Consider the following 26339-nt stretch of genomic DNA (forward strand, 5'->3'; position numbering starts at 1 on the left):
CTTGTTAGGTAAGGTTTGCCAGAATCCCATCCCTCACCACTATGTTTCCTCTTAATGATTTTCCATCCTCTGACCTCCAACCTGTTCCTTGACTATAAATTCCCACTTTCCCATGTTGTATTCTGAATTGAGCCTAATCTGTCTCCCCTACTGCAAGACCACACTGCAGTGGCCTTATTCCTATCCCGATAATCCCCGCTGAAATAAAGTTTTCCTTATCATCTTTTTTTTTTTTTTTTTTTTTTTGAGACAAAGTCTCACTCTGTCGCCCAGGTTGGAGTGCAGCGGCACAATCTAGGCTCACTGCAAGCTTCCCCGCCTAGGTTCACATCCCAGGTTTAAGGAGATTCTCCTTCACCTCCCAGGTTTAAGCAATTCTTCTGCCTCAGCCTCCCAAGTAGCTGGGACTACAGGCATGCACCACAGAATCCAGCTAATTTCTGTATTTTTAGTAGAGTTAGGATTTCATCATGTTGGGCTGGACTAGAACTCCTGACCACAAGTGATCCACCTGCCTCAGCCTCCCAAAGTGCTGGGAATACAGGCATGAACCACCGTAACCGGCTCCTTATCGTCTTTAACAAGTGTCATTGGCCGGGCGCGGTGGCTCAAGCCTGTAATCCCAGCACTTTGGGAGGCCGAGACGGGCGGATCACGAGGTCAGGAGATCGAGACCATCCTGGCTAACACGGTGAAACCCCGTCTCTACTAAAAATACAGAAAACTAGCCGGGCGAGGTGGCGGGCGCCTGTAGTCCCAGCTACTCCGGAGGCTGAGGCAGGAGAATGGCGTAAACCCGGGAGGCGGAGCTTGCAGTGAGCTGAGATCTGGCCACTGCACTCCAGCTCGGGCGACAGAGCAAGACTCTGTCTCAAAAAAAAAAAAAAAAAAAAAAAAGAAAAAAAAAAAAAACAAGTGTCATTAAAAGATTTTTTTTTTCTTTAGCAACATGAGCTACCCTCACTTTTAACCTGGAGTAGCACCTCTACAAGTCTGTTTACCTTCTGTGGGCACTGGTAACCCATACCCACTTGTCATCATGAGGTCCTTTTTCCTGTAAGCCAAGACTCAGGGAAGAAGGTCACGTCCCTTCACAACCACCTCCCTGTACTTCCCAATTTCCTTTATTCGTCGATGTTTTCTAGCACTGGGAGAGAAATAAACTTATAAAGAGTTATACATGGGTTTGTCAAAGTAGAAATTATTAAGATTATTTAAAACTCAAACCCAACACATGGAACACAGAAAGTCTAAGGGTCTAAAGGAAAAGTGTCCCAAAGGCACACAAGTGTGGAGGACACGTCTGTGTCCAGCCCTTAGATAAATCTGTGGGAATACTACTTTTCTGAAGAAGCCTCCAATATATTTGAACAGAAGAAAGCTTCTAACTACTAAACAAAGAAATGTGTCTCTAGAGGTATATTTTAGTTGACGTTCTGTCCCTCTTTGTTTTACATTTTGAGTCAGTCCATTTGAAGCAGAGCCTGTTGTGAGCCTCTTTACTTCCATTTATTTTCCTTGAGGTAGCACAGAGAAGAGGAAAATGGCATTTCAGCCTTTGTGAGGGGCTATTTATGCTAAGATTCCTATCGGAGACGGTAAGTGCTGCAACTATTCTTTACAACTGTGTTTTTTCATTCTTTTACATATGGAACCCCAAGAAGAGCTGATGAAAGCTATGGCTCTTATTTCCTAGAAAAAAAAAAATGGATATAAAATGTTGAAAACAATTTTTGCAGTATCACTTTTCCCTTGAAGTTCATCCAAGAAGAGCCCCGGTCCCTGGGCAAGAGGTTGAGAGTCCCTGCTCTATAAAGACTTATTTTCCAACTGCTGTCTTTATGTCTTTGATTTATGCTTGTCTTCTCCAGATCAAGTCAAGACACTGCACTTCAGTAACTGATATGATGAAAAACTCAGCACGTGAGAAAAGACAAGAGATACCATAGGCTTGTGCTTTGCCAACTTAAATCTGAGTCTGATATTTTGCCAAGACCAAGTCTTACACCTCGCATTTAGAGTGTGGTTACACAGGTGATTCCAAAGAACATGGGAGTGGGCTGTCAGCAATCACCGGCCCAGACCACTCAAGGGTGGGCCTTTATACTTGCAGTTTCCTCGGCCAAAAACACTGTTCCCCAGCATGGCTGCTTCAACTGGTCTCAGTTCACGTATCACCCACACATAAGAGGGTCTATTCCTAACAATCTATCTTAAGTAACTCCCTCACCAACAAAACTCCAGCACATTACCCTGTTCAGTTTTCAAAGTGCTTACCATCACCTGAAATTATTTTCTATTGCTGTTTGTTTTTCTTGTTAAACGTATGTATCCATAACCAGAATATAAGTTACAAAGGAGAAGAGATTTTTGTCTGCAACACTCTCCACTATATCCCTAGCATTTAGAAGAGCAAATGGAACCCAGTAGGCAATCACAAAATATTCTGAATGAATATTGGTTATCCTATCATAATTTTGAATGAGTGAATGTGATAGTTCCAAACTGAGGGTCAGAGGTATTTTCATTACAGATTTCTAAACGTATACTTTAATACACGTTTGTAGCTTATTATGGATATTTGAAGAGCTGTGTGCCAAACCTAACAAGGCTCCTGAATGTTTCTAAATGTGCAATTGTCGCTATATTTCTGCTGTCATTTTTCACAGGTTTCCAAATGCATCATAAAATATTATTGGGTCAGGGACCATGCAGGCCACCAGATGGTTGAGAATGATTTATTTCCTTGATTTCAGACTACTGAAGAATGATTGCAGGAAGAAAGCCAGTTTTTATCTCTGAGCTTACAGAATATGAAAGATAAGAGAGACCTTGTGGTTCATCTAGTCTGGATTCACTCTTAATTTAAAAAACCATTCTACACTACCAATGACATGGTTATCTGACCTTGACTTCAATATTTTTAGTGATGAGACACTCATTATTTTACAAGATAACCTGTCTCACAGTTGGACGGATTTTGATGAGCAAGGTCTTCCTTCTATTGATTCAAAATTTCCTTCCTGTAACTTCTGGCCCTTGGAGCAACAATGTGTAAGTCTAGTTCCTGTTCTGAATTATGAACTTTGAAATATTTGAAGACATCTCAACTATCTCCATTCAGTGTTCTCAACTTCTGAATAAACATCCCAAATACCTCCAGCTGTTCCTCACTTATTTCTCCCTTTAGAACCCTCATCTTCCTACTGAACGATCTCTGGACACACTGTAATTAGGAAACATATGTTCCCCAGGGCAAAGTGGAATTATGTCTTATTTTTAATTACGGATTTAATTGTATTTATGCCATAAAACTACTATATGATCCTCTTTTGTAAGTCAACTATGCATATAACTGCATACTATATCACTACCAATATCAGTATATGTTATTAGTTGTAAAATGCAAAAGCAGGTTACTCTGATATAATAAGCCCCCATCTTAGCTGGAAGTCTGTGTCTAAAGAACATCTCATGGCTGACAATGCCAGCTTACTATTAAAATTCTTTAGATAAAAATATGAGAAATTTTCAAAATAATCTGGGCTATCAACTTGCACATGTACAATAGTATGGCTTGTTTCAATTTCAAAATTCATGGAGCAAGCAATTATAGATATCCTGAAAGTAAAGCATCCCTTTATAAAGTAGTATTATTAGTAAAAACAATCTAAGACAAACTAGTCAAGATGAATTGTAGTTTTACAACAATAAAATTATATTAAATGTTTAATGTGGGACAGTCTTCAGCTAAATAAAGTAAAACTGAAGAGAATTAGTCCATATTCAGACTTTATGGGAAGATCTGGTAAGTTGATCTCATGATCAATAGTAGTTATAATCATATCATCAGTATTAATCACTAAAGCAGATACAAATTATATCATAATGTTGTGGCCCAATAATTGTCCATATTGACTTACTACTGGTAAAAACTAGCAGATGGACAATTCACACTAGGAAATTTAGTAGGTTTCAATTACACATCTATACTTCTAACTGTACTGTAGCCATCTGTTCTTTTAATGTCTAATAGTGAGTTATAGTATATTTGAATATCCACAATATATTTCTATATAATACTACCTCAGAAATATTAGTACTGTTTTCTGTTTTACGGAAGAAGCAAGAGTTTGCTGCATTTATTAGTTGATGATTGCTACTACAAACAGTAGCCAATATTTAGCTTTCATACAAAACAAAAGAACTAGGTTCACTGCCATAATCTACAGACACTACACAACAACTTTCTGTTCAATAAACTATATCTTGTGTATTCGTTTTCATTCAAAGCCAAATGTTTCTACACAACGTATGTATAAAACAGTAACATCCAAACACAATGCTTCTCAGCAGCGTGAGTATGACAAAAAGTATTCTGATCATCTTTTAAAATAAAAAGCCTGAATTATTCAATTGTTTCCATAATTCTTGTGATCGGTTGCATTATGTCCTCCCCAAATTCATATGTTAAAGAGCTTAGTACCTCAGAATGTGATCTTATTGGAACGTAGGATTGTTGCAGATGTAACTAAGATGAGGTCCGACTGGAGGAAAGTGGGCCCCTCGTCCAATATGACTATTGTTCTTATAAAAAGGGAAAATTTGGAGACACACACACAAGGAGAACACCATGTGAAGATGAAACAGATCAGGGTGATGCTTCTAAAAGATGAGGAACCGGGAAAATTGTCAGCACACCACCAGAAGCTAGGAGAGAAGCATCAACCCTGCTGACACCTTAATCTTGAAGTTAGCCTCCAGAATGCTGAGACAATAAATTCACGTGGTCGGAGCCACTCAGTTTGTGGGACTTTGTTATGGCAGCTCTAGGAAATTATAACAGTTTTTAAACTCCTAAAAAATACTTGGCACTCTCCTTTGGGGCATGCCTTCAGAGTCCAAAGCACTTTATTTTGGATATCCTTAAATGGTGACATATTCTTGTCCTCTGAGATATGAGTAACAGCCCAGAGTTACTCATAGCTAGGACATGAATATAATGGATCACTTGTGTAAGTAGTACAGCATTCTTTTAATTAATTACAACATCCAAATTAATTAATTTACAATATAAATTGACTGCCCATCTCAACAACTGCTTTGGCAGACAGTCTAAGAGATGCTTTGAATGGTAGTATTCCTAGAGAAAAAAAGTATAACCTCCTAAGATAACTACCTTGAAATATATCAAAATGAATGTGTTATAAATCCTGATGTAGTTTGTGTTCATTCTTTATAGCCATACTATATATATATACATGCTTCATATTATGAATAGTGTGAGCAGCACCTTGTGATACCAGGTACTTGACTAGAGATGTATCTGGGGAATGATTCCAACCCCTTAGCCTAAGCAGTTTCCCTTCTATCTGATTCACATTTTGCATTTCCATTCCAGATAAATACTGCCTAACAAAACTTTCTGTGATGATGGAAATGTCTTATATCTGCATTGTCCAGGACAGGGACCACTAGTCACAAGCGGCAGTTGAGCACTTGAGATGTAGCTCGTGCAACAGAGGAACAGACATTTAATTTTCATTAATTTTAATTCAAATGGTCACATGTAGCTATTTGGCTATCGTACAGGACAGTGCAGTCTTAGATTTGAAAATAGAATGTTACTGCTAACAAAGTTTGAAAATCACCAGTAAAACTGAATGAATAGGAAAACTTCTCCTAAAATGGAGTAACTGATTATTCTGATCAGTTCTCCCAGAAAACACAAGTATGTACTTGTGTTTTGGGCACATGAGGATTGACTTATAAAACTTAGTGAACTAAAACTGGCATCACTAATCATTAGCCAGCAGGGGGCGCCGAAGAGTAGCACGGTAGCGTTTTCTTTGGAGAGGTTCTTTTTTCCCCCCTTCTATGCGTTGGTGGTCTATGTGGAGGCTCTTAAAATACGTATTCTGTCCAGGAACTCCAAACCCTGCATTTCTTGCATATCCAGTGTGAGCTACATACTCTGTCTGTGTCTGTTTCAAAGGATCCCCAAGCGGTCGGAACTTGATTCAAAACAAAACAGTTCAAAATCCAATTAATCACAAAACCTGGTCTTTCCCACTTCCCTTTGTTAAAATGTGATTAGTGTTTAGATTTTTATACGTTTTTTTAGCTTTCTTCTTCTTCTCCCCATATCAGAGAAAATTTTAAGTCCTTTTATATTTAGACAGAGAAGGAAAATTTCATTGGCATATTGTTGATTCTTTAAAGTTATTCCTAAGAAAACATTTATGCATAATAAATTAACCATATATGGTCTTACCTCTTGATAAAGGTCACTGAGATCTTCCTGGTGGGCCTGTTTGGAACATCCTGGGAATTCTCTAACACAGCACGAATCTGGGGGCCAGTCCATCTCTGTCATTTCCAACCAGTCAGTGAAATATACCACTCCACAGCACTTAAACTGCAAGAAAAAAAAAAAAAAAAAAAAAATTCACTAGTCAGCCTCAGAAACCACAAAAGTATTTTCTTAACTTATAGGAGATTAAACATCAGTTTTTTTAAATTTTTGTACCCAGAGCTACATCTGTCATCACCTAATGATATGTGTACAGTCTATGTTGATGATAGAAATGTAGTAAAGGAACACCATGGCTAACCATTGCATAATGGAAGAATTCTGAGTAATAATGCCCGTAACACATAAAAACAAATCAGGCATGACTGAGACTTACTCCCTAACTGTAAGCTTGTCTACAAGGGACTACACATAGCAACAGATTGAACATTCACACTAACAAACCCAAGTAGGTGACACCTTACCTTTATTATTAAACCTCTAACCACCAAGGGCCAGTTAATCAAATTTTTCTATTGTTCAACATATTCAAATATTATATTAAAAGTTTATGTAATCTTTGTAAAAACATGTGTCGACCAAAGCCCACATCACAAAAAGTTAGTAGACATCGATTCCTCAGCCAGTAAAATACCCAAAAACTTTAAGAAAAAAACATAGGTCTGGCCAACTAGTGTTGATTCAACTAAGGTTCTCGAAATAAATGTTCATACTCTATTACCATAATCTCAGAAGAAATGATGTGCCTTTAGCTTGAATAAAATTGGAGTTAAGAAAAACTATATTGACATTTTTTCTTTTTTATCTCACTTCCCCAAAGATTAGCAAAAGCTTTCTCTGATCAAGGTTTGAAAACACTGCTTAAGGACCTCTATAGATCAGATTCAGAACAATTACCTATGATGAATAATTTTCTGTCCTTGAGTAGAGAGGGAGGTTGCTCTTTCCCCTCTAGCCAGAAACAAGGACTATGGGCAGTCACTGAGAACTTTGCCGAGTGACTGGCTATGCAAGTTATGCAGTCCAACAGATCAATCTATGTTCAGGTTTAACATTGTATCATAAAATATCACAATCCCCCACCATTTCAAAATTTAACTAAAATTAATTTTGAAGAATTCTGGACTTCTCATGCAAAAGGAAACAATGAAAATACTACAAAGTATTCTGTGTTGTTACACTGGTCTAAATGTCTGATTTTTAAATGGAAAAAAAATCATCTTAAGAGGATTATAAATGATGAATTACTGAAAGGTATGGGTAATACTAAAATTTTGAGAAACTTAAAAAATACTTTCCATATATTTTTCTTCTTTAAACTTGCTCTCGAAGACATGAGTATACTATAAACATCACAAATTTAGTCAATAATTTGACATCACATATTTCACACAATACATTAAATATCCTTAAATAATATATGTAGTATAAAGACTTCACTTCATAAAAATCATAAACAAGGAAACGTTAACTTTCCACGTCCATCTTTTTAAATCCTTACACTCAGAGAAAATTAATTTCTCTCCTTTGCTAATGACATGAGTCCTTTCTGTGTTGATGACAGAACAGTTCTTGGAACTCTAACTCTGTCCAGCATGGAACAGCCTATTTATATGGCTTTGTCAGGGAATGAGATATTCTACATAAATGACTTTCTCAAATATAAGTATATAATGTTCTTTCTTATTTTAAGTATATAATGTTCAATGATGAATTTATTTTTATTTTAGTAAGTATTTGTATAGAATTGCCCATCTTCAACAGAGGATACTGAATTTATTCTGAAACTTTTTCTGAGAATTCCTTTAAGTAAGCCCAACATCATACCAAGATATTACTGTAGTCTACATCTCCTTGTCATTTTCCTGTCTCCTTTAATATTGTATTGTGAGATAGTACCACTCTTGCTAATGTGTCAAGCTCTAGAAAATACCATCCATTTTACATATGAGTAAACTGAGCCCTTTGATGGTCAAGTAGCTTGCTAAAGTTACAGGTCAGAATGTGGCACAGTCTATTCCAAAGCCTATGCTCCAACTACTATGTTAGAATAAATAAATGAACACATTTTTTGAAGTTAGTATTCTAAAAAGGCATTAAATAAACGTCAATGGGGCTTAAGTGAGAGTCTGCTAAGTTGAGGTACGTGCACAGAATTGCACTGAATGAGGAGCAAAGGAAACCGGCACCTGATAAAGTTGCTTTCTGCAATATAGGTTATTCTAGAATTGTGTCCCCCACTCAAATTCATATGTTGAAATTCTAAGCCCCAGTACCTTAGAATGTGACTGCATTTGGCGATAGAGTGTTTAATAGAGATTGTTAAGTTAAAATAAGGTCATTAGGGTGGGCCCTAATCCAATATGACTGATGTTCTTATTCGAAGAGGATATTTAAATATAGTCACATACAGAGGGAAGACAATGTGAAGACACGGGGAGAAGATGGCCATCTGCAAGCAGTCATAGCAAACTAATAGAAGGGATTTAAAAAACTCTTTCACGTTCTCAGAGATCTCCATTTACACAAAACAGTCTTATGATAATGGAGGAGGAAACTTACCATGTTAACAAATCTAAAAATAAGTGTGCTATCTTTTGCAGTACTTGTACATTGTCCATCTAGGTGGAATTCCCATCAGAAAAAAAAAAAAAAAAACTCACTTTGTTTTTTAACCTGGATTATCACTGTCTGCATCACAAATTCCAGAAAACAACAAGCTCTGGGCAGCATCTACTCAGGACAGTAGCTGACATAACTTACTATAAATTTCCTAATGCTTATTTTCTCTTTGTGTTGTTTTTAGCACAAATATACAATAAACAAACAAAGTTAGGAAGCACTTGAATAAACAGGAAATCTGTGTTACAATGATAATTTTTACCATCTCAACAGTTGTACACAGAGAGTCAGATTTGGAGATTGTCCTGGACTTGAACCTCTGCCCATATCCAGGACAAAGCTAGTGAGCAGAGATCTTGCTATCTATCATGTAAGATATTAATTCTCAAATGCTTTGTGGCCTAACACTAAGATAAATTAAAGGAAATTAAATACTTATCCATCTGGGAATGTGACTTCAATCACAAGGAAACTGCTTGGAAGAAGAGCTTGGTTTGAAGCAAGATCAATGGTTAACTTCAAGTCACCAAATTTTAAACATCTGAATACAGTCCCCACTTGAGAAGATGGTTGGGTGCAGTGCTACATGGCAGTTAGGTAAGAAATGGTGAAAGCAACCATACTTTGTAATGTTATTGTTAATAACCATAGGCTAAATGAAATCTAACTTATGACATCATTTAATCTTCTCAACAACCTGAAGAGATAGGTATTTTTATTATCACTATTTCACAGGTGAGAAAACCAAGACTTAACGGGGTTATATATATTATAGAAGCTCACTTAACAGTAAGCAGCACAGCTATAATTTTAACCAAGGTCTTTCTGACTAGACTATGCCATTAATGATATACTGACTTCAAAGTCCCAAACGAGAACAATCATTTTTTTAAAACTAAAATTATGTTTAAAATATCGAGAGCTCTAAAAGTCATGAAAAATCTATTTGTCTGGAACTTGGATATTTATCAAGTTAACCCTCATAAAAAGAAAACTTTTCACAATAATTTAGCAAAATGGCTTTTCAAAGTTCTTAAATATATGTGAACCATGTGAAATAAAGGGGAAATGGTATATATGGGAGGAAAATCAGGCCATGAAGTTACTTAAGATATTTTTCAAGAAAGAATTGCACCAGAGGTTACTGAATCATAGGCTTAATTTTTCAGCACAGAGGAAATTACCAAAGCCAAAGCTTTAAACATCTGGTTTGAAAGTGCACCACTTAGTTCACTCTCTCTACCTCAGAAATTGCAGCACTTACCTCTCTCTGAAAAAAATTCCAAGCATGAGTAAGCCACCGATATCGAGGTAATCCATAATTTGTCATCCTGGCTTTCAAAGTGACCATATCTGACCATTGTACTGGAACCTAGTAATAAAAAGCAAAATATCAATAGCTATAACACACACACACAGACACAGATTCACACACACACACACACATACTCGAAATGTCTTATAATTGACAAATACTGTTTTAAATTTATATTTGCTTGTGGCCTAAATTTAGCTCAGAGTATTCAATGTAGTTTTTGGACAATCTCAGTGTGTAGATTTTTGTGATAAATGATTAGGTATTTTGTACTAACGAAAAAAATGAGAAATCACTTTAATGCTCAAGGAAATCACAAACAAGTAATTAACTGTACATTCTACAGACATACTGAAAACTTTCACATAACAAATAACCTCTGCAGAGAAATGCCCTTAATTTGACTTCAAAATAATATGAAGTTGTTGCTCTTTTAAGCAACTGCAGATAAAAGTACTAAAATAAAGGGGAAAGAATTAAAAAGGGAAAGACTTTGACTCAAGTTAAGCCTCACTCTGGGATAATTTTGTCAATACTTTTTCAAAAGTTGTAATTAGGAGGTATATTAGAATTTTAGAAAGAACAGTTCTCCACTTTTACACTGTTGGTGGGAATGTAAACTAGCACGGCCACTACGGAAAACAGTGTGGAGATTCCTTAAGGAACTAAAAGTAGACCTACCATTTGATCCAGCAATCCCATTCCTAGGTATCTACCCAGAGGAAAATAAGTCATTATATGAAAAAGACTTTTCATATAATGTTTGCATTTGTAAAAATGTGGAACTAGCCCAAATGCCCATCAATCAATGAGTGGATAAAGAAAATATCTATACCATGGAATACTATTCAGCCATAAAAAGGAGAAAAAGAATGGCATTCACAGCAACCCGGATGGAATTGGAGACCAATATTCTAAGTGAAGGAACTCAGGAATGGAAAACTAAGCATCGTATGTTCTCACTCATATGTGGGAGCTAAGCTATAAGATACAAAGCCATAAGAATGACACAATGGACTTTGGGGACTTGGGAGGAAGGATGGGAGCGGGACGAGTGATAAAAGACTACACATTGAGTACAGTGTACACTGCTCAGGTGATGGATGCACGAAAATCTCAGAAATCACTGCTAAAGAACTTATTAATGTAAGCAAACACCACCTGTTACCCAAAAACCTATTGAAATAAAAAAATTAAAAATAATAAAAAAGAAAGAACAGTTCTTAAAGTATTTTTGTGCTTCTGTTCTCCAATCACCTAGCACCATGTCTATTGCAGAGTATTTAATCATGACAGAGCTTTAGGTATACAATACCACAGTCATTGTTGTAATGCAATACAATACAACAGTCATTGCTGGCCAGAAATCTGGTCAGTATATCAAGCTATGATTTTACTCCAGGGCCATGAGAAATTGAGGTATACAAATGCTAATCTCATTACACACATAGTATTAAAGCAACTCTGGGAAACCGGAGGGACATTCCCATCTGATCTATGAAGTAATATAGACTGGGCTTAGTAAAGCAAGCTTGACATTCAATAAGTAACACAAAGATCAAGAACCAAAAAGGAAAAAGGCAGACATGAGCAAATAAGGCTCCAACAGAACTAGAGATTAGGATTATTATAAAATCTTACTTTTTAAGATAATCATATCAATAGAAGCAGTTTCAAAATTCCTGACCACAGAAATTCTTCATTTTTTCCCTTTGTTAACTTTTTTTTTTTTTTTGATTACTTGGAAATACACAATAAAACATCCAAACACTTGGCCACACATTTTTTCCCCAAATAATGAGCAAAATGGGTGTACTCTGTGTTCATATGCCTTCAACAAGGTTCAGGGAACTAGTCAAAGTTCAAACTACTCACCATAAATTAGTATTATCTCATAACACTTTGGCATAAAATAAATGGAAGTGAATCAAATTATCTAGAAATGCACAATCTGAAACTATATCATTGACGGATTTTATCTAGAGAAGGAATAATGAATAGAAAGTGAACCGTATAAAAAAACAGAAATGAGAAAGCGGATTATCTGATGTCAAGTCACTTGATTTAGTTAATATATCAATTTTTTAAAACTTTACCTTCTAAAATAAATACAGGTTGTTTCCTTATTGTGACCACAATCAATCTGAGGCCAAATGTGGAAGAAAACAGAGGAGACCATTGAGGTTCTGGCACAAATACTGAGGTCTGGCCACAAAGTAACACACAGGTTGATTGGTTCCTTGCATGGAACAGCTAAAAGCACAAAGCCCATTCTATGTAAAGGCTGGGTTCTGCAAAATTTGGCAGATAATAAACTTTAATGGTACTTTTCATTCACACTGCTATTAGTGCAAAAGCAATAAAAAACCTGACAAAGTTTTTTTTTAAAGAACTGCTTTTACATTTCACTTTTAAACAGCCCTTGCTCCATTCTGGTGATGTAATGGGAAAGATTTACAAAAGCAAAACAGTGATGTATGCCCTCAACTGGAATGGTAGTGGGCACCTATTTAGTACTGCAGTACTCAGGGGCTAATCGTAGATGGTCTCTTAACAGAATAGAAGAAAGTATCTAAACAAGTATACATTCATTTCAATTTCCTCGTATTCCTTAGAATTACTTTAAAATCAAAACATTTCATTTCAACCATCTTAAGCTAATTCATTTTGAACTTGCTGTTATCTTGGAAGATTTACCAAATATTAGTATGGCATATACACTCTAATGCCCATGTTTAAAATCCACAAGAAAGTAAACCAATTGCTAAAATCCTTTTAATTACCAAACAGAACACAATAAAAAGCTGAGGTAACAGGATCCAGAACTAATGATAAGATGTACTCTCTATGGTTTAAATGTCAAGGAGACACATTTATCACTTGAAAACAGAAAAAAATAAGAGAGACAATCTTTTGACCAGTAAACCATAGAAACTGATTCTCTGGAGCTGAGTACTTTTTCACTCCCCTAATAAAATTTCCAGGGATGGGGAGAAAACATGATTTTCAAAGACAGCAAACAAGTTCCTATATAAATGGGAGAGTTCATGTTAATAAGAGCTCTGAACTTTATATTCAACTAGTTAGAATCTGAGCTAACTTTTCACCTTTCAGGAACTCTCTCTACTTGCTTAGTGCTGTTGAATACTGGAAGCATGAGTGTCTTCACAGAGAAACATATGTGTGAGTGTGCCAAAGCATCCCTGACATATAAATTGGAGTGTGTAGAGTAGCCACTGGTCTGTGGTTACTACTTAGTATTCAAAACAGTCTCAAAGCACAATGGTAGATTCACCAAAGAATCTTTGAAGAGTATATCAGCACCAGAAATGACTTCTATTTTACTGTTCAATTGCCAAAGGACTCTCTTCACTCTGAAACAAATACAATATAATCTCTCTCCCTTCTAGAGAGTCACTACATTTTAAAATGTTGAAGACGTCCCAGGCAATTTGTCACAGATGCAAATGCCCAGTCCTTGCCCTTTCCTCCCTGCCTTCTCCTCCATTCTGACTGAGCACATCTGGGCTGGAGCCCAATAATGCACACTTGTAAGAATCATCCTGGGTGGCTCCTACTGCAGATGGCCCAAGAACTACACATGGAAAAACACCCTTTTACTAAAACAGAATTACTCTACAAAGTTTATGGGGAAAAAGTCTGGCCTCCCTCGATGAAAACAAAGAGCATTCACAGACATGCAAAAGCGTTCGACATCACTAGCAATAAATGCACTAATTTCCCTCAATGAAGTAAGCAAATGTTAATAAGTAATAATACCCAGTGAGTGCAAGGGTGAAGTGCAAGTGGTAAGCCAAACATGACTAGTAAAAATCTTAAGACTGAGAAAAATTTCATGCTCATTTATGCTAGCTATAAAAGTTGTCCCAGTCATTTCAACTGCTGAAATAAAAGAGAAAAAATGAAGAGCTATATTCAAGTAGCCAAGTGTGGAACTGTGAGAGTGCTTCTAGATTGTGCTAAACACACAGCAACGCTTCAAATACACCTCTTACTTAAGGTGGAAAATGGTTGTGCCTGTTGCAAACAGGAGATGTAGGTTTCCTAGTCATCTGTTCACTATTGCAGTCAGCATTTTAAAAGGCTTTATGTAGGTGTTCAAGAATTTTCAGACTAATCATTTGCGAATATGAATCTTTTCTATTATTAACTCCAAAATTGGTAAAATTATTTTAGAACATATACTATTTTTAGTCTATGATACCCATGTTTAAGCAGCCTGTGGAATTAAAGACATATACAGAGTATACCAAAGAAAATTTTACAAAATATGACTTGGAAATGTGCTTCAGACACTGAAAAGAAAGTGTTAGCTTTCAGAAGTATTGGGACTATTAACTGTTATCATGTAGCATAAACATTCAAATTAATAATCATGTGCCTAAATTACTCTAAAGTATTGATATGGTTAGGCTTTGTGTCCCCACCCAAATCTCATCTTGAATCGTAATCCCCCTATCCCCACGTGTCAATGTCAAGAGACAGACTAGGTGGAGGTAATTGAATCATGGGGGCGGTTTCCCTCATGCTGTTCTTTTGATAGTGGGTGAGTTCCCATGAGATCTGATGGTTTTATTAGGGGCTCTTCCCCCTTCGCTAAACACTTCTCCTTCCTCCCACCATGTGAAGAAAGTGTCTTGCTTCCTCTTCACCTTTTGCCATGATTGTAAGTTTCCTGAGACTTCCTCAGCCATGCTGAACTGTTAGTTAACTAAAGCTCTTTCCTTTACAAATTACCCGGTCCTGGGCAGTTCTTTCATAGCAGTGTAAAAATGAACTAATACAAGTATCTAATTTAAAAGGTTGAACTGTTGTTTTAGATTATAGTTATATCTATTTTGAACTCACCATAAGTTCCTGTTCATATGTCCAAACGCCACAAGCCAGTTCCACGCAGAAAATGACAAGCAAACTTCCAAAGTACTGTAGAAAAACAGAAAAGTATGCTGTTATTATAGTACCAAAATAAAGTAGGCTCCTCAAAGACAAACTTGGTATTATGTTTACCTAGTGAACAAGAAAACAGAGGCGAGTTTCCATGAAGCCCCTCAGAAGCAGATGGGGAAATTTTCAGCAAATTTAGAAATATCTGCAGGTAACATTTAATATTTGTCTCAGTGAGTCATAGTTTATTAGCCATCTCCTGAGAAAAATCTTTTATAAATGCCACTACTTTCATTAGGATAAATAAGAATTTAATGTTCTAGTTTGAGAAACTTTAATCAAGTTCTCCAAGAAAGGGGACCTAAGTCCTTTCAAAGTGGACGAGGTGCAGTCAACAAGTTCAACGCTCTGCCCATGAGCAGACTTTAACTCACTCTTCTAGGCAATGGGGGTGGGGCGTCTCCTTTGCATTCTTAGAAAAAGCACAACATAGAACAAAATCTCAACTACTGTTGACACTTTATATAGTAAGTTTCTATTATGGGGAAGGCACTTGGGATATACAAAAGAATATCAAAATTGTGATAAGGCATGCATAGGCAAAAAATAACACAAAGTTTAATACAATGTCAAAAACAGAAATGGAGATAAAAATTCAAGATTCCTATGAAATAGAGAAATATGCAGTGTTCCGAAAGGTGAAAAGGATTGGAACAAAGAAGAGAAGAGAGAATACCAGGTAAATAAAAGCCATGAACAAGTGTGCAGAGGCAGCTGCAAAGTCAAGCAGAGAATCAGGGAACAGGAAACAGATCCATCTAGCTGGAGTGGGGGGGTCAGAAAGAGGAATGAGAAGCGATCAAATGGGAAAGATGGACTGAAGCCAGATTATAGTGAACTTTAAATAATACACTAGTGAATTTTAAATCCATCATGTAGGCATTAAGGTAGCATCTTTCAAAGGTTCTGAATAGGGGAACGACATTATAAACTGATGAAATAAAGGCAAAGTTCTCAATGATTTGGAAAAAGGAAGTTTGCTAAGGGGGAGGGTGAAGATCCCTTAGAAGGTAGCACAAGAGGAGGGATGAAGTGAGCACCTGAACTTAGATGGTAGCCTTGCAAATAGGCAGAAAAGAATCATTTTAAAAGGTATAGGAAAAGAAAACTGACAAGGCATTAGACTCATTGAATTTAGAATGGAGGAGAATGATGTATTTCACCAAAGCAGAGAAATTGGGAGGGGTAAATAGCTCTGTGGGAAGATAAAAAATCTAATTTTATTTGATTAACATAAAAATGTTTATCTAACTATCAGAAATGTAGACTCGGCTGAGTGTGGTGGCTCAGGCCTGTAATCTCAACGTTTGGGTTTTGGGAGGCAGGAGGGTCGCTCGAGCCCAGGAATTTGAAACCAGCCTGGAAAATATAATGAGACCCCATATCTACAAAAAGAAAAAAAAGAAGAAGCAAAGAAAATTATCCAGGCATGGTGGTGTGTGTTTGTAATCCTAACACTTTGGGAAGCTGAGGTGGGAGGATCACTTGAGCCCAGGAGATTGAGGCTGTAGTGAGCTATGATCATGCCACAGCACTTCAGTCGGGGTGACAGAGAGAGAACCTGTCTCAAAAAAAAAAAGTGTAGATTTGAAGCCCACATAACCAAAGATGGAATTGAAAACCATTATTATGATTAGAAAAAAACAACAACTTTTGGATAGTGCTCTGTTTATCAAGTACTTTCACAATTAAATCACTCAAGAATCCTGTGAAATAGATAAGGCTACCTCATTTTACAAACAAGAAAATTAACACAAACAGCAGATAATGTGACTTGCACAAGAATGGGCAAAATGAATTTGGGAGTACTGGATCACTGTAGCCGTGTTCCTGTGTCACACCTTGCCCAGCTGTGGTGGTAATTTTACAGAGGCAAGCCGCAAATATACGAGAAAGAACAAGCTCTCTAAAAATCATCCTCACTAATTTCAGCAGGAATAAAACTTCATTGCAATTATGAACATTCCATTCTATTTACAGTGGGAGGTCAGGGTGGGAGTACCAGGTAGTGACGATTTGTGAATATCCTCCTTCAATGGACTGAAAGCTCTACTAAGGGCAGGTACTTTCTTGCATTCCTCATCACATAATAGGTTTTCAATGAGTATTTGTTAAGTAGAAGAATAAACGCAAACAAAGCAGAATGGTATGATAGTGAGTAGGACTGGGAGCTACCTTGGACTGGGTGATCAGGGAAGGTCTTTTTATAAAGGTGATCTTTAAAATGAGTCAGTACAGACAAGAAAGAAGCAATGCTGTTAAGACTTCTGAAAAAAGCAATCCAGGAAGAGGAAATACCAAGTGTGATGTGTGTGGCCTTGCATGGTGCGCTAGATGGTTAAAAACTCAATAGTAACTGGCACACAGAAAGAGTGGGATGGGATACAGGGTATGCAAGTAGACGTTGTGAGGTGCAAAGAAACAGATCATTATGAGCCATGGAAAGGATTTTGGATTTTATTCCATGGGTAATTCAAACCCATTAGCAGGTGGCATGATCTAATGTACACTATAAAAACATAATTCTAGCAATTTTGTGAAAAAAATGACCTGTAGAAAAGCAAGGTGTGATAAATCAAATAAAAGATTGCAGAAGTAGAATGAAGGAAAGAAGATGGAAAAAGTGGACTGAATTAGGATTGTGAGCCATCAGGATTCAAACTTAAAGTTTCTTTGTTTATAATATTTGCTAATAAAAGGGGGAGTGGAGTATAAGATACAGAAAACGGGGCTGATTTTCTACTACCATAACACACCTCCTATGATTTAAAAATATAAATCATTGCTATTGTTTTAATATGGTTCCTTCCTATTTCTTTCATATAAAAAATAAAGAATATATAACTGCATAATCTCTCAGACAATAACACAGCTTCAAAATAACTGTTGGTTCAAAGGATAAAGTAGCACTTTGTTAAGGGGATCTCATTTTGCAAGCTATTTTTATTTTTGGCCTACATAGTATTCATGGTCAGCTTTAATATACTCAGATATCATTTCAAAGTATTGTTATTTCTAGGCCTTACTTTAAAGATTTCAGCCTTAAAAGTATGATTAGAAGAAATTTTGTGAGCATAGTACTTCAAGCCAATTTTTCTCCAAACTTTCTTTCATGCTTTACTTAAGAGATTTCTAGACATAAAAAATATTATATTTGCATCTTATGTTACAAAGAGACCAAATGTTCAGTAACTACAAAATAGATCACTTTTCTAATCTTTGATAAGAAAAGGCCCTTAGAGACAGTGAGTCTCCAGAGAAAAATTAAACTATGAGACATTTTTGCATCTCAGATTCTTAACCTAAATTCGTTTCATATTTGATGTCTGGCTACAATGAAAACCAAAGCATCCCTGAAAAGGCAAGCTATGTTTATCAATAAAACACAGACATGAATGATGATTATAAAGAAAATAGGAAATTCCCAGACTTTGCCTTGAGGATAACCACGTAAATTTCTAGACAGGTTTTATAACCTTTTAAATCCTACTTGAATATTCTCTCATTTTCTGCCTCTTGGAGTCATTAATCAGTTTGCAAATGTAGCCCACGATTGGTATGGATGGGCTAAGTTTCCTATGAGCTGGACACTCTTAACTCTGGGAAAGCTCTAAAATGACCATATCTTTCAGATTTCCAATGGGTTCATATGATGCCAGTTCTCCCGAACAAAATAATTGTTTTTCTTTATTCCACTAACACTCAGGAACACTGATTTGTTTGACTTTGAGGTTGAAAAGACAAGTTTCATCAACATTATAACACTTTCTCGGAATAAATTAAATTTAAAATTTGATTCAAATAAAATATTTTTACAAATGATGTTGCAGCTTCACGGTCAACTGTCTTTTCTTTGTTGTTATTGCTGTAGCCTGAAACATCCAGTGTTCTAATTCCAAGGAAAACACTAAATGTCAAATTCATCCTTAATACAGGATAAATAGACCATCTGCATCTACGCCTAAATTTTCTTTTGTGGCGAGATCTGAGTCCTTGATAAAGTCATTCTCATACTGATCATTGCACTGAGAATCACTCAGCTGCTATTTAGTTTAAGAGCTAGGTTTGAAGCATCTATAATGCATGATGCTAATCCTTAATTTAATAACAAAATTAGCCCAGAATTAAACACAGTTCCTGCTGAGTTGTGTTATGGTATGAAGAGTACATCCATATCAATCATTCACTACACAAACACCTGTTATCTTCAGCATTACTGGGAACATGTATGTATCTACCCTGATGGTGGCAGCAAGTGTTCCTCGTGTTTCTTGCTTTCCCAATGCATATGGTTTAATGAGATGGTATGTACCAGTCTAGTTTGCAGAGCAACTCATCCTCTCTTCTCCTAGTGGGTTTTCTTTCTAGAATGATGAAAAGCACTCTGAATTTGGAGTTAGATTTAAGTTCAAAACCAGCTCTGAAACATATTGTGTGATCTTTAGCAAACCATTTAACTATCTTTGTGTCAGTCTGCTTATCTGCCTGATAAAGATAAAAAGAACCCCCTTTTATAGTTTCCATCAAGGTTGATTTGATACATGTGAAAATGCTTTGGAAATGGAAAGCATTATAAAAAATGCTATTCTGTACTAGTCTGTGAAACAACATCCATAATGACTTGTCCTCTTTCCATACGTAGCCTTCATTCTCCGCAGTGTGCCATAGTGTCTTCCTCATCATTGTTTTCCAGTATTTTACCTCCTATTCTTTATTTTTTTACTTTTCTCCCTCCCTCTGTGTGTCGGGGTTTCCTTGTCTGCTGTATTTCAGGTCTCAGAGACTTTGGTTTACAAACCATTTGGCTGCCCTACTCATAAGTCACAGTGCTCCTTCCACTGCCAGATCATCAGTTCTGGCTGGCAAGGATCTTGTTCTTAAACATTATTTTATCCCCATTGTCCAAGCAGCACCTGTCACACAGCAGGTACTGGATGGAATGTCAGTGGAAATAATGACCAGTTTACCAACTAAGACCAATTTCAGCATTCCCTTGGGTTTCTGTAATTTGAACCTTGAGTGTCTTATTAACATTTGACTCCCCTTAACTTCTGCCTATACATTTCTATTTTCAATATTGCCTCTCTTTTACCAGTGTCTTTTCTGTAGATTATGCTGTAATAATCCAGTATGCCTTTAAACATTTAACGCAATTTACAAGTGAAAGAAAGGGAGTAACATGCAAACTCTCCCCATCTCAAGCTACTACCATCTAAACATTTTAAACAAATGAAGAATGAATAAATGTGTGTCTATACAGGAAATTAGAATGTCATTATTTCCATTACAAACTATTTTACTTGCTTTGAAAAATTGTTCAATACAGAGTTCCTGAAAATACCTAAGCTCCCCTACTACAGATCAACTAAAACTTGTGTTCCACAAATAAGTTTTATTCCTAAACCTACATTTAGGAAAAAAAAGAAATGCATCTAACACAGCATTCTGATAATAGGATACACCCCCTAAATGATGTAATCAATCATATGTTTTCACCAAGTCACTGAAGCTGAGAATAAATAACTTTCGGTTCAAAGATGGGTGCCTTCATGTTTTAGGTAATAGAAGATTAAATAAAACAATATACGTGAAATTGTCTTGTTGACTTAAAAAAAAAATAAGCTGTAAAAATGGAAGAACATAGGCTTTGAAGTAAAATAGACCTGGCTTCAGATTTTGGCTACTTGACATATCCATTGGCTAGTCTTGGGCAAACCACTACACCTCAGTTTCCTCACTTGTAAAGTGAGAATGTTAAAATTACCTTGCAATGCTGGGCAAAAGAATCCATAAGGTAAAGTGCTGCTTCCTTGTAAGCACTTCCTAAAAAGTAGCCATTATTAACCATATCATAATTTCTACTAGAACACAAACTCCACATGAACAAGAGGGATCACTGTGTTTTGAATACTTACCACACTACCTGGCACATAGCAGACACTCAATATATGTTTCTTGAGTAGAGGTAATTAGGATTAGAGGACAAGAATGACGGTGTATAAAATTGCTCATCCTCCCGAGACTTATCAGTGTCACCCCCACGAAAGGGTGTCTAATCCCAAAGGCTATTACATGAACTTTCAGTAAAACCCTTGTCCAGTGAGACTGTATTTGGTATTTTCCAAAACATTTTTATTACAAAACTAAAGCAGGATGGGTGTGGAGGGTGGGGAACGCCACTTCTTTTTTAAAAGTAGTGAAATCAATTTGTCTGTTATCTTAAATAAACTGAGGTTGGTCACAGAATGACCAGAATGACATGTTACTAGTCCCTTTGTCCACTGGAAGTATCTGAGGAGGAAAGGAAGGGCAGGACACCCACCTTCCTATTTAAGCCCTTGGGGATGTGTGGGTAAATGCATCCCCTTGTAGAAACAAAGAGGATTCATTCCCACTCCCCCCCCCCCCCCTCAAAGTTATCTCACATCACTATATGTGTCAAAATAGTAAAATCTCAAGGAAGGCCCCTCTCTTAAAGAAACATTTATTTATAACAATGATCTCCTTCCCTGATACCACCACCCCCTAAGATTTCCCCCTAAAGAAAGCAGATTCAACACGTGCCCTTATCCCTTCCTCCCCTTGAAACTTCACTAAAACAATGTAAAGGGATATTTTAAAAGGCATAATCCCAGAGAAAACTGAAAAAAGGAAAAGGAGACAACAGCGAGTACATTTTGGAAAAATGCAAAGCAGAGAGCAGGGTGACAAATTTCTCAGCAGTCCCCCAAAAGGTGAATGATAAAGCAATAGTGGGAAGACCTGAATCACATCACAGAGTCCCCAAAATACTCATGTATTGGCAGCTCTGAGGCGGGGATAAAGAGAGAAGGACTTGTTGAAAACCCCATTTAGGAAGAAGTTAGACCTCCCCCCCAACACAGGCCCCTCTCCCATCCTATGTAGCAGGGTGACTACCCTACCTTCACCAATAGAGGTGCTTGAGGAAGTGGAGACACTAAAGCAGAGTCAGGACTGGGGACAGCAGGTATAGTAGATGACAAAGTACACTACTAGAAACACAGAATTGAAGGTCAAATTTACATACCTTTCCTACAAAGGTTCAAGACTCAAATCAAACCAAAATAGCAGTGGACTTCTTAAGGACAGCAGACGAGTGTCTTCAAAATTCTGAGGAAAAAGTAATTTCCAATCTGGAATTGTATAGCCATCAGAATTAATGCATGAGGGTTTATAAAGCTATTTTCATGGACAGAGACTTTAAAAACCCTCCTATGAATGTTTTTTTCTGGAAATTACTGGAAGACATGCTTCCTAAAATGAGAGACTAAACAGTGAAGGACAATGACTTGGAATCCAGGAAACAGAGGGACTAACACAAAAGGGAGGCAAAGGAAATTCCAGAATGGTAGTAAAAGGATATCCCATCATGGCAATAGCTTCAGGAAGCCTAGGTTGGAGCAAGTCTAGAATGTTCTGAGATATATATATATATTCGATATATATGTATATTCGAGATATATATATATTCAAGATATATATATATATATATTCGATGAAATGCCCAATATATTTGACTATATAAAGAAAAAACTTACAACAGAAAGAAGTAATTCAGAGTTGAATTAAACATAAACACATAAAAACAAAAAACAAATTGATGAATTTCAAGAAAAACAACAGATCGTTCCAGAAAGAAAATGTAAACCCAGTACTTTATCGGATCCAGCTGTAAACAGCATTTACATGGTCATAATCATGTAAACATCAATCTAACCATAATTATGAAATACCTGAGTTGAGGTGAGATAGGAAGTATGGTGGGAGGCACAGCAGGAAAGGTTGCCAGTTCTTCATCTTCCATAAGTGGAAGCCAATGGATAGTGCCCAAAACTAAAAACTATATAAACTAAAAGATATTACATAAATATATGATTTGGATATACGGAAGTAAATTCCAAAGGAATCGGCTCAGACAAAATTGAAAGCAATTGCCTCTTGGGTGTGGAAAAACGCCAGGATGAATGACTGCAATGTTTCATCATAAGCCTTTCGGAACTAAATTAGCTCTCTAAATTATGTGCTTGGAGCACACTGATAAAAGTAAAAACAAAATTAAAACAAACAATAGCCCTCCGCAGGCCTTGACACCAAAGAGAAAAGACTTCGTAGCTGAAGGACTTTGAATATGCTTTACATAGAAAATTGTAAGTGGCGCAATTATACTTCAGGGTTATGGGAGGTAAAGGAGGTGAATGGAGAATGGAAATATTCTAACTGCTCAGGCACAGTCTTCCTTTTCCTAAATGTATCCTCAGTAATTCAAAATAGAAGTGGTATAACAAAAATATAAAAAGTGTATACTGAGGCTAGACCCTGCTTTGAAATGTGAAACTCTTCTGCAATATTGCCTATTAAAACTATACATTTGGGAGGTCAAAGCAGGTGGATCACCAGGTCAAGAGATCGAGACCATCCCGGCCAACATGGTGAAACCCCATCTCTATTAAAAATGCAAAAAAAAAAAAAAAAAAAAAAAAAAGCTGGGCATGATGGCACACACCTATAGTCCCAGCTACTTGAGAGGCTGAGGCAGGAGAATCACTTGAATCCGGGAGGTGGAGGTTGCAGTGGGCCTAGATGGCGCCATTGCACTCCATTTTTTTGAGATTCTATCTCAAAAAAAAACAAAAAAACAAACTATGCATACAGTTTGCCCAAATCAGTTTGAGTTTATTTTCCATGTTCATTTCAGTCACAAAATCATAGAACCTAGATTTCTGTTATTGTCAATTTCATTCAATGATAGTCTGGATTTTGCTTATTTGTATTCTATTGCCTCTGAATGAATGAAAAAGTGAATTTTTTTCTTTTCATGTCTTTACTTCTTTACTGATAATAATGGGTATTAACAAACTTTCTAAAAAGACAATATTTGCTTTTGTAGTAAGTATTTCCAATAACTTTCACTTTGGAGAAAACTGACTTTTTAAAATTTTCATTTCTAACTTTTATTCATCTAATGAAGACAAAAAAGCAATCTTCTCTAACAAAGCCAATCAATTTATTGAGTGCCTGTATTGTGGAAAGTATTAAACTTGGTAAAAGCAGTTGAAGAACATAGGAAAAGATACTTTCAATCACTAAGAGCGTGTTTAGAGAAAATATACTCTCTACATGTAAAACTTAACACTCTCATTCCTTTCAACTTTACAAAGGGAGGACTCTATGATACATATTATCTAAAGAAAACAAAAACCCTGTATCTAACTCACCACAAATACAAAAGGCAACTGTTTTCCAAACTGATTTTCTATATAAATGCCACTGCAAATGAATTTTACATTAAAAGAATTGTAATGTTTTCCTTGAACACTTTTACATAAGTTTATTTTTGTGCAAGCAAGCAGATAATTAACCAAGTATCACAGAATCCCCCTCAATAAGAATCTACTACACTGAAAGAAAAGTAAAAAGTATAAACAACATAAAGTTATTTTAACTTACTGTTCTCTGAATTTATAACTAAAAACTCAGAGTTTTTTCATAAGTAACATTCAACATGATTTAAAACCACAAAAGTCAGATTTGCTTATCTTGTAAAATTTATACAATCTGTGATTTATCTCCCCCCAACTAAAAGTTATTTCAAAATATAACATCCTTTACTGGACATTTTAATATTTTTAAAACATGGGGCCTTTTGACTCCTATCTACATGCTACATAGCCAACACCTTTAATAAACAAAAAGTTTGATGAAAGGCCTACGTTCACTAAATGATAAATGATAAACTCCAGTCTCTATCCTGTCAAATACTAAACTCTGCAAACTTTCAGTGCTAAGTATCTTTATGGCAGTCGTTTATTTTTCCTTTCCCAGTGATTGGAGGTTTAAAAATATTATGTTACTTATAGTTAGTAAATAAGGGAATTCCATTGCCAAATATTTGTACAAGATAATGGAACAGCTGTCCTTCTATTAGGAATCCATGGGGAATAAAATACTAACAACCTCAAGAGTACTTGCTGCTGAAAACACATATACACACATAGCCTCTGTTTTAGCTATAGCAGCACACACTTGGTAATTTCTGAAGGTCAATCATTCACCACGTCCAATATCTCTCTACAATTTTTTTTTAAAGTCAATAGAATCAGGTCAGCCTGATAGGAAAAATAAACTAGAACTATAGACCAATGGTTAAAGAAAGAGTCTTGTCTTAGAGACCGTCCCAAATTCACCAGTATCAATAACTACTCAGGACATGCAGAAATTTAAGCTCAGATTAAAAATGTACAGTCCTTTGTGCACGCTTGTACTTGAATAAATATTGAAGATTCTTTCTAAAGTTGTATCTTAATTTACTCCCCTTTTCAGTTCAATTTACATTAATTGCTGAGCTAATTTCTTATTAAAGATGTTGGTGAAATTCAAATTAGTAAGGGTTTGCTTCACGTGATGTTCAAACTACTAGACAGAGAGATGTGTTATGCCAGGATGTGCCGGTCTAGCTGAGGGCTACAAGTTCCCAGGGTCAATGATGTACATCATGAGAGGTAAGGCATTAAGGGTCAGTCAATAAAACATCTAAACACACTAGGGAGGTCACCATGTATATAGTGTCTATTGCCTGGTAAGCTAAGTCAGCTAAAGTGTGCAAGCTCAGCCCTATCTCAAAAGATTTACAGGCTGTTACTGGTTTCTGAAAAGGGTATCTATACAGATCATTGGGCCATTCCTAAGAATGTGAGACAGGGGTCCCCATTGCCAAAACCCACACATGAACATGCAAACAGGAAGGAGCCTTAGCAATATCTCAAGCAACACAGTCAAAATAATACCACACAAAATTCTGACCCTTATTGTGCCTCTCACTCAGACCTAACCAAATGTGTCCAGATCCTTCCCAAACAAAAGAGGGGAATGAGTTCACTATAGTCAGCATCTTTATTTTTATTACATTTTTTTTGGAGACAGAGTCTCATTCTTTCACCCAGGTTGGAGTGCTGTGGCAAGACCTTGGCTCACTGCAACCTCCCCATCCCAGGTTCAAGTGATTCTCCTGCCTCAGCCTCCCAAGTAGCTGGGATTACAGACATGCACCACCATGCTTGGCTAATTTTTGTATTTTTAGTAGAGATGAGGTTTTACCACGTTGGC

The 26339-nt window shown here is 36.5% G+C and overlaps 1 protein-coding gene across 1 annotated transcript in view; it reads right to left on the reverse strand.

Annotated features, from left to right (window-relative positions):
- The window catches only part of LOC113224822 (tetraspanin-12), a 70496-nt gene that overhangs the window by 13224 nt on the left and 30933 nt on the right, over positions 1-26339 (reverse strand). Inside the window, exons 5-7 of the mRNA XM_026454316.1 lie at positions 15120-15194; positions 10200-10307; positions 6275-6418 (exon numbers count right to left, since the gene is read on the reverse strand). Coding sequence (XP_026310101.1) covers positions 6275-6418; positions 10200-10307; positions 15120-15194 — 327 coding nt within the window. The remainder of the gene's footprint in view (positions 1-6274; positions 6419-10199; positions 10308-15119; positions 15195-26339) is intronic.

This window comes from Piliocolobus tephrosceles, unplaced genomic scaffold (genome assembly GCF_002776525.5).
Source record: "Piliocolobus tephrosceles isolate RC106 unplaced genomic scaffold, ASM277652v3 unscaffolded_40, whole genome shotgun sequence".
NCBI lineage: Eukaryota > Metazoa > Chordata > Mammalia > Primates > Cercopithecidae > Piliocolobus > Piliocolobus tephrosceles.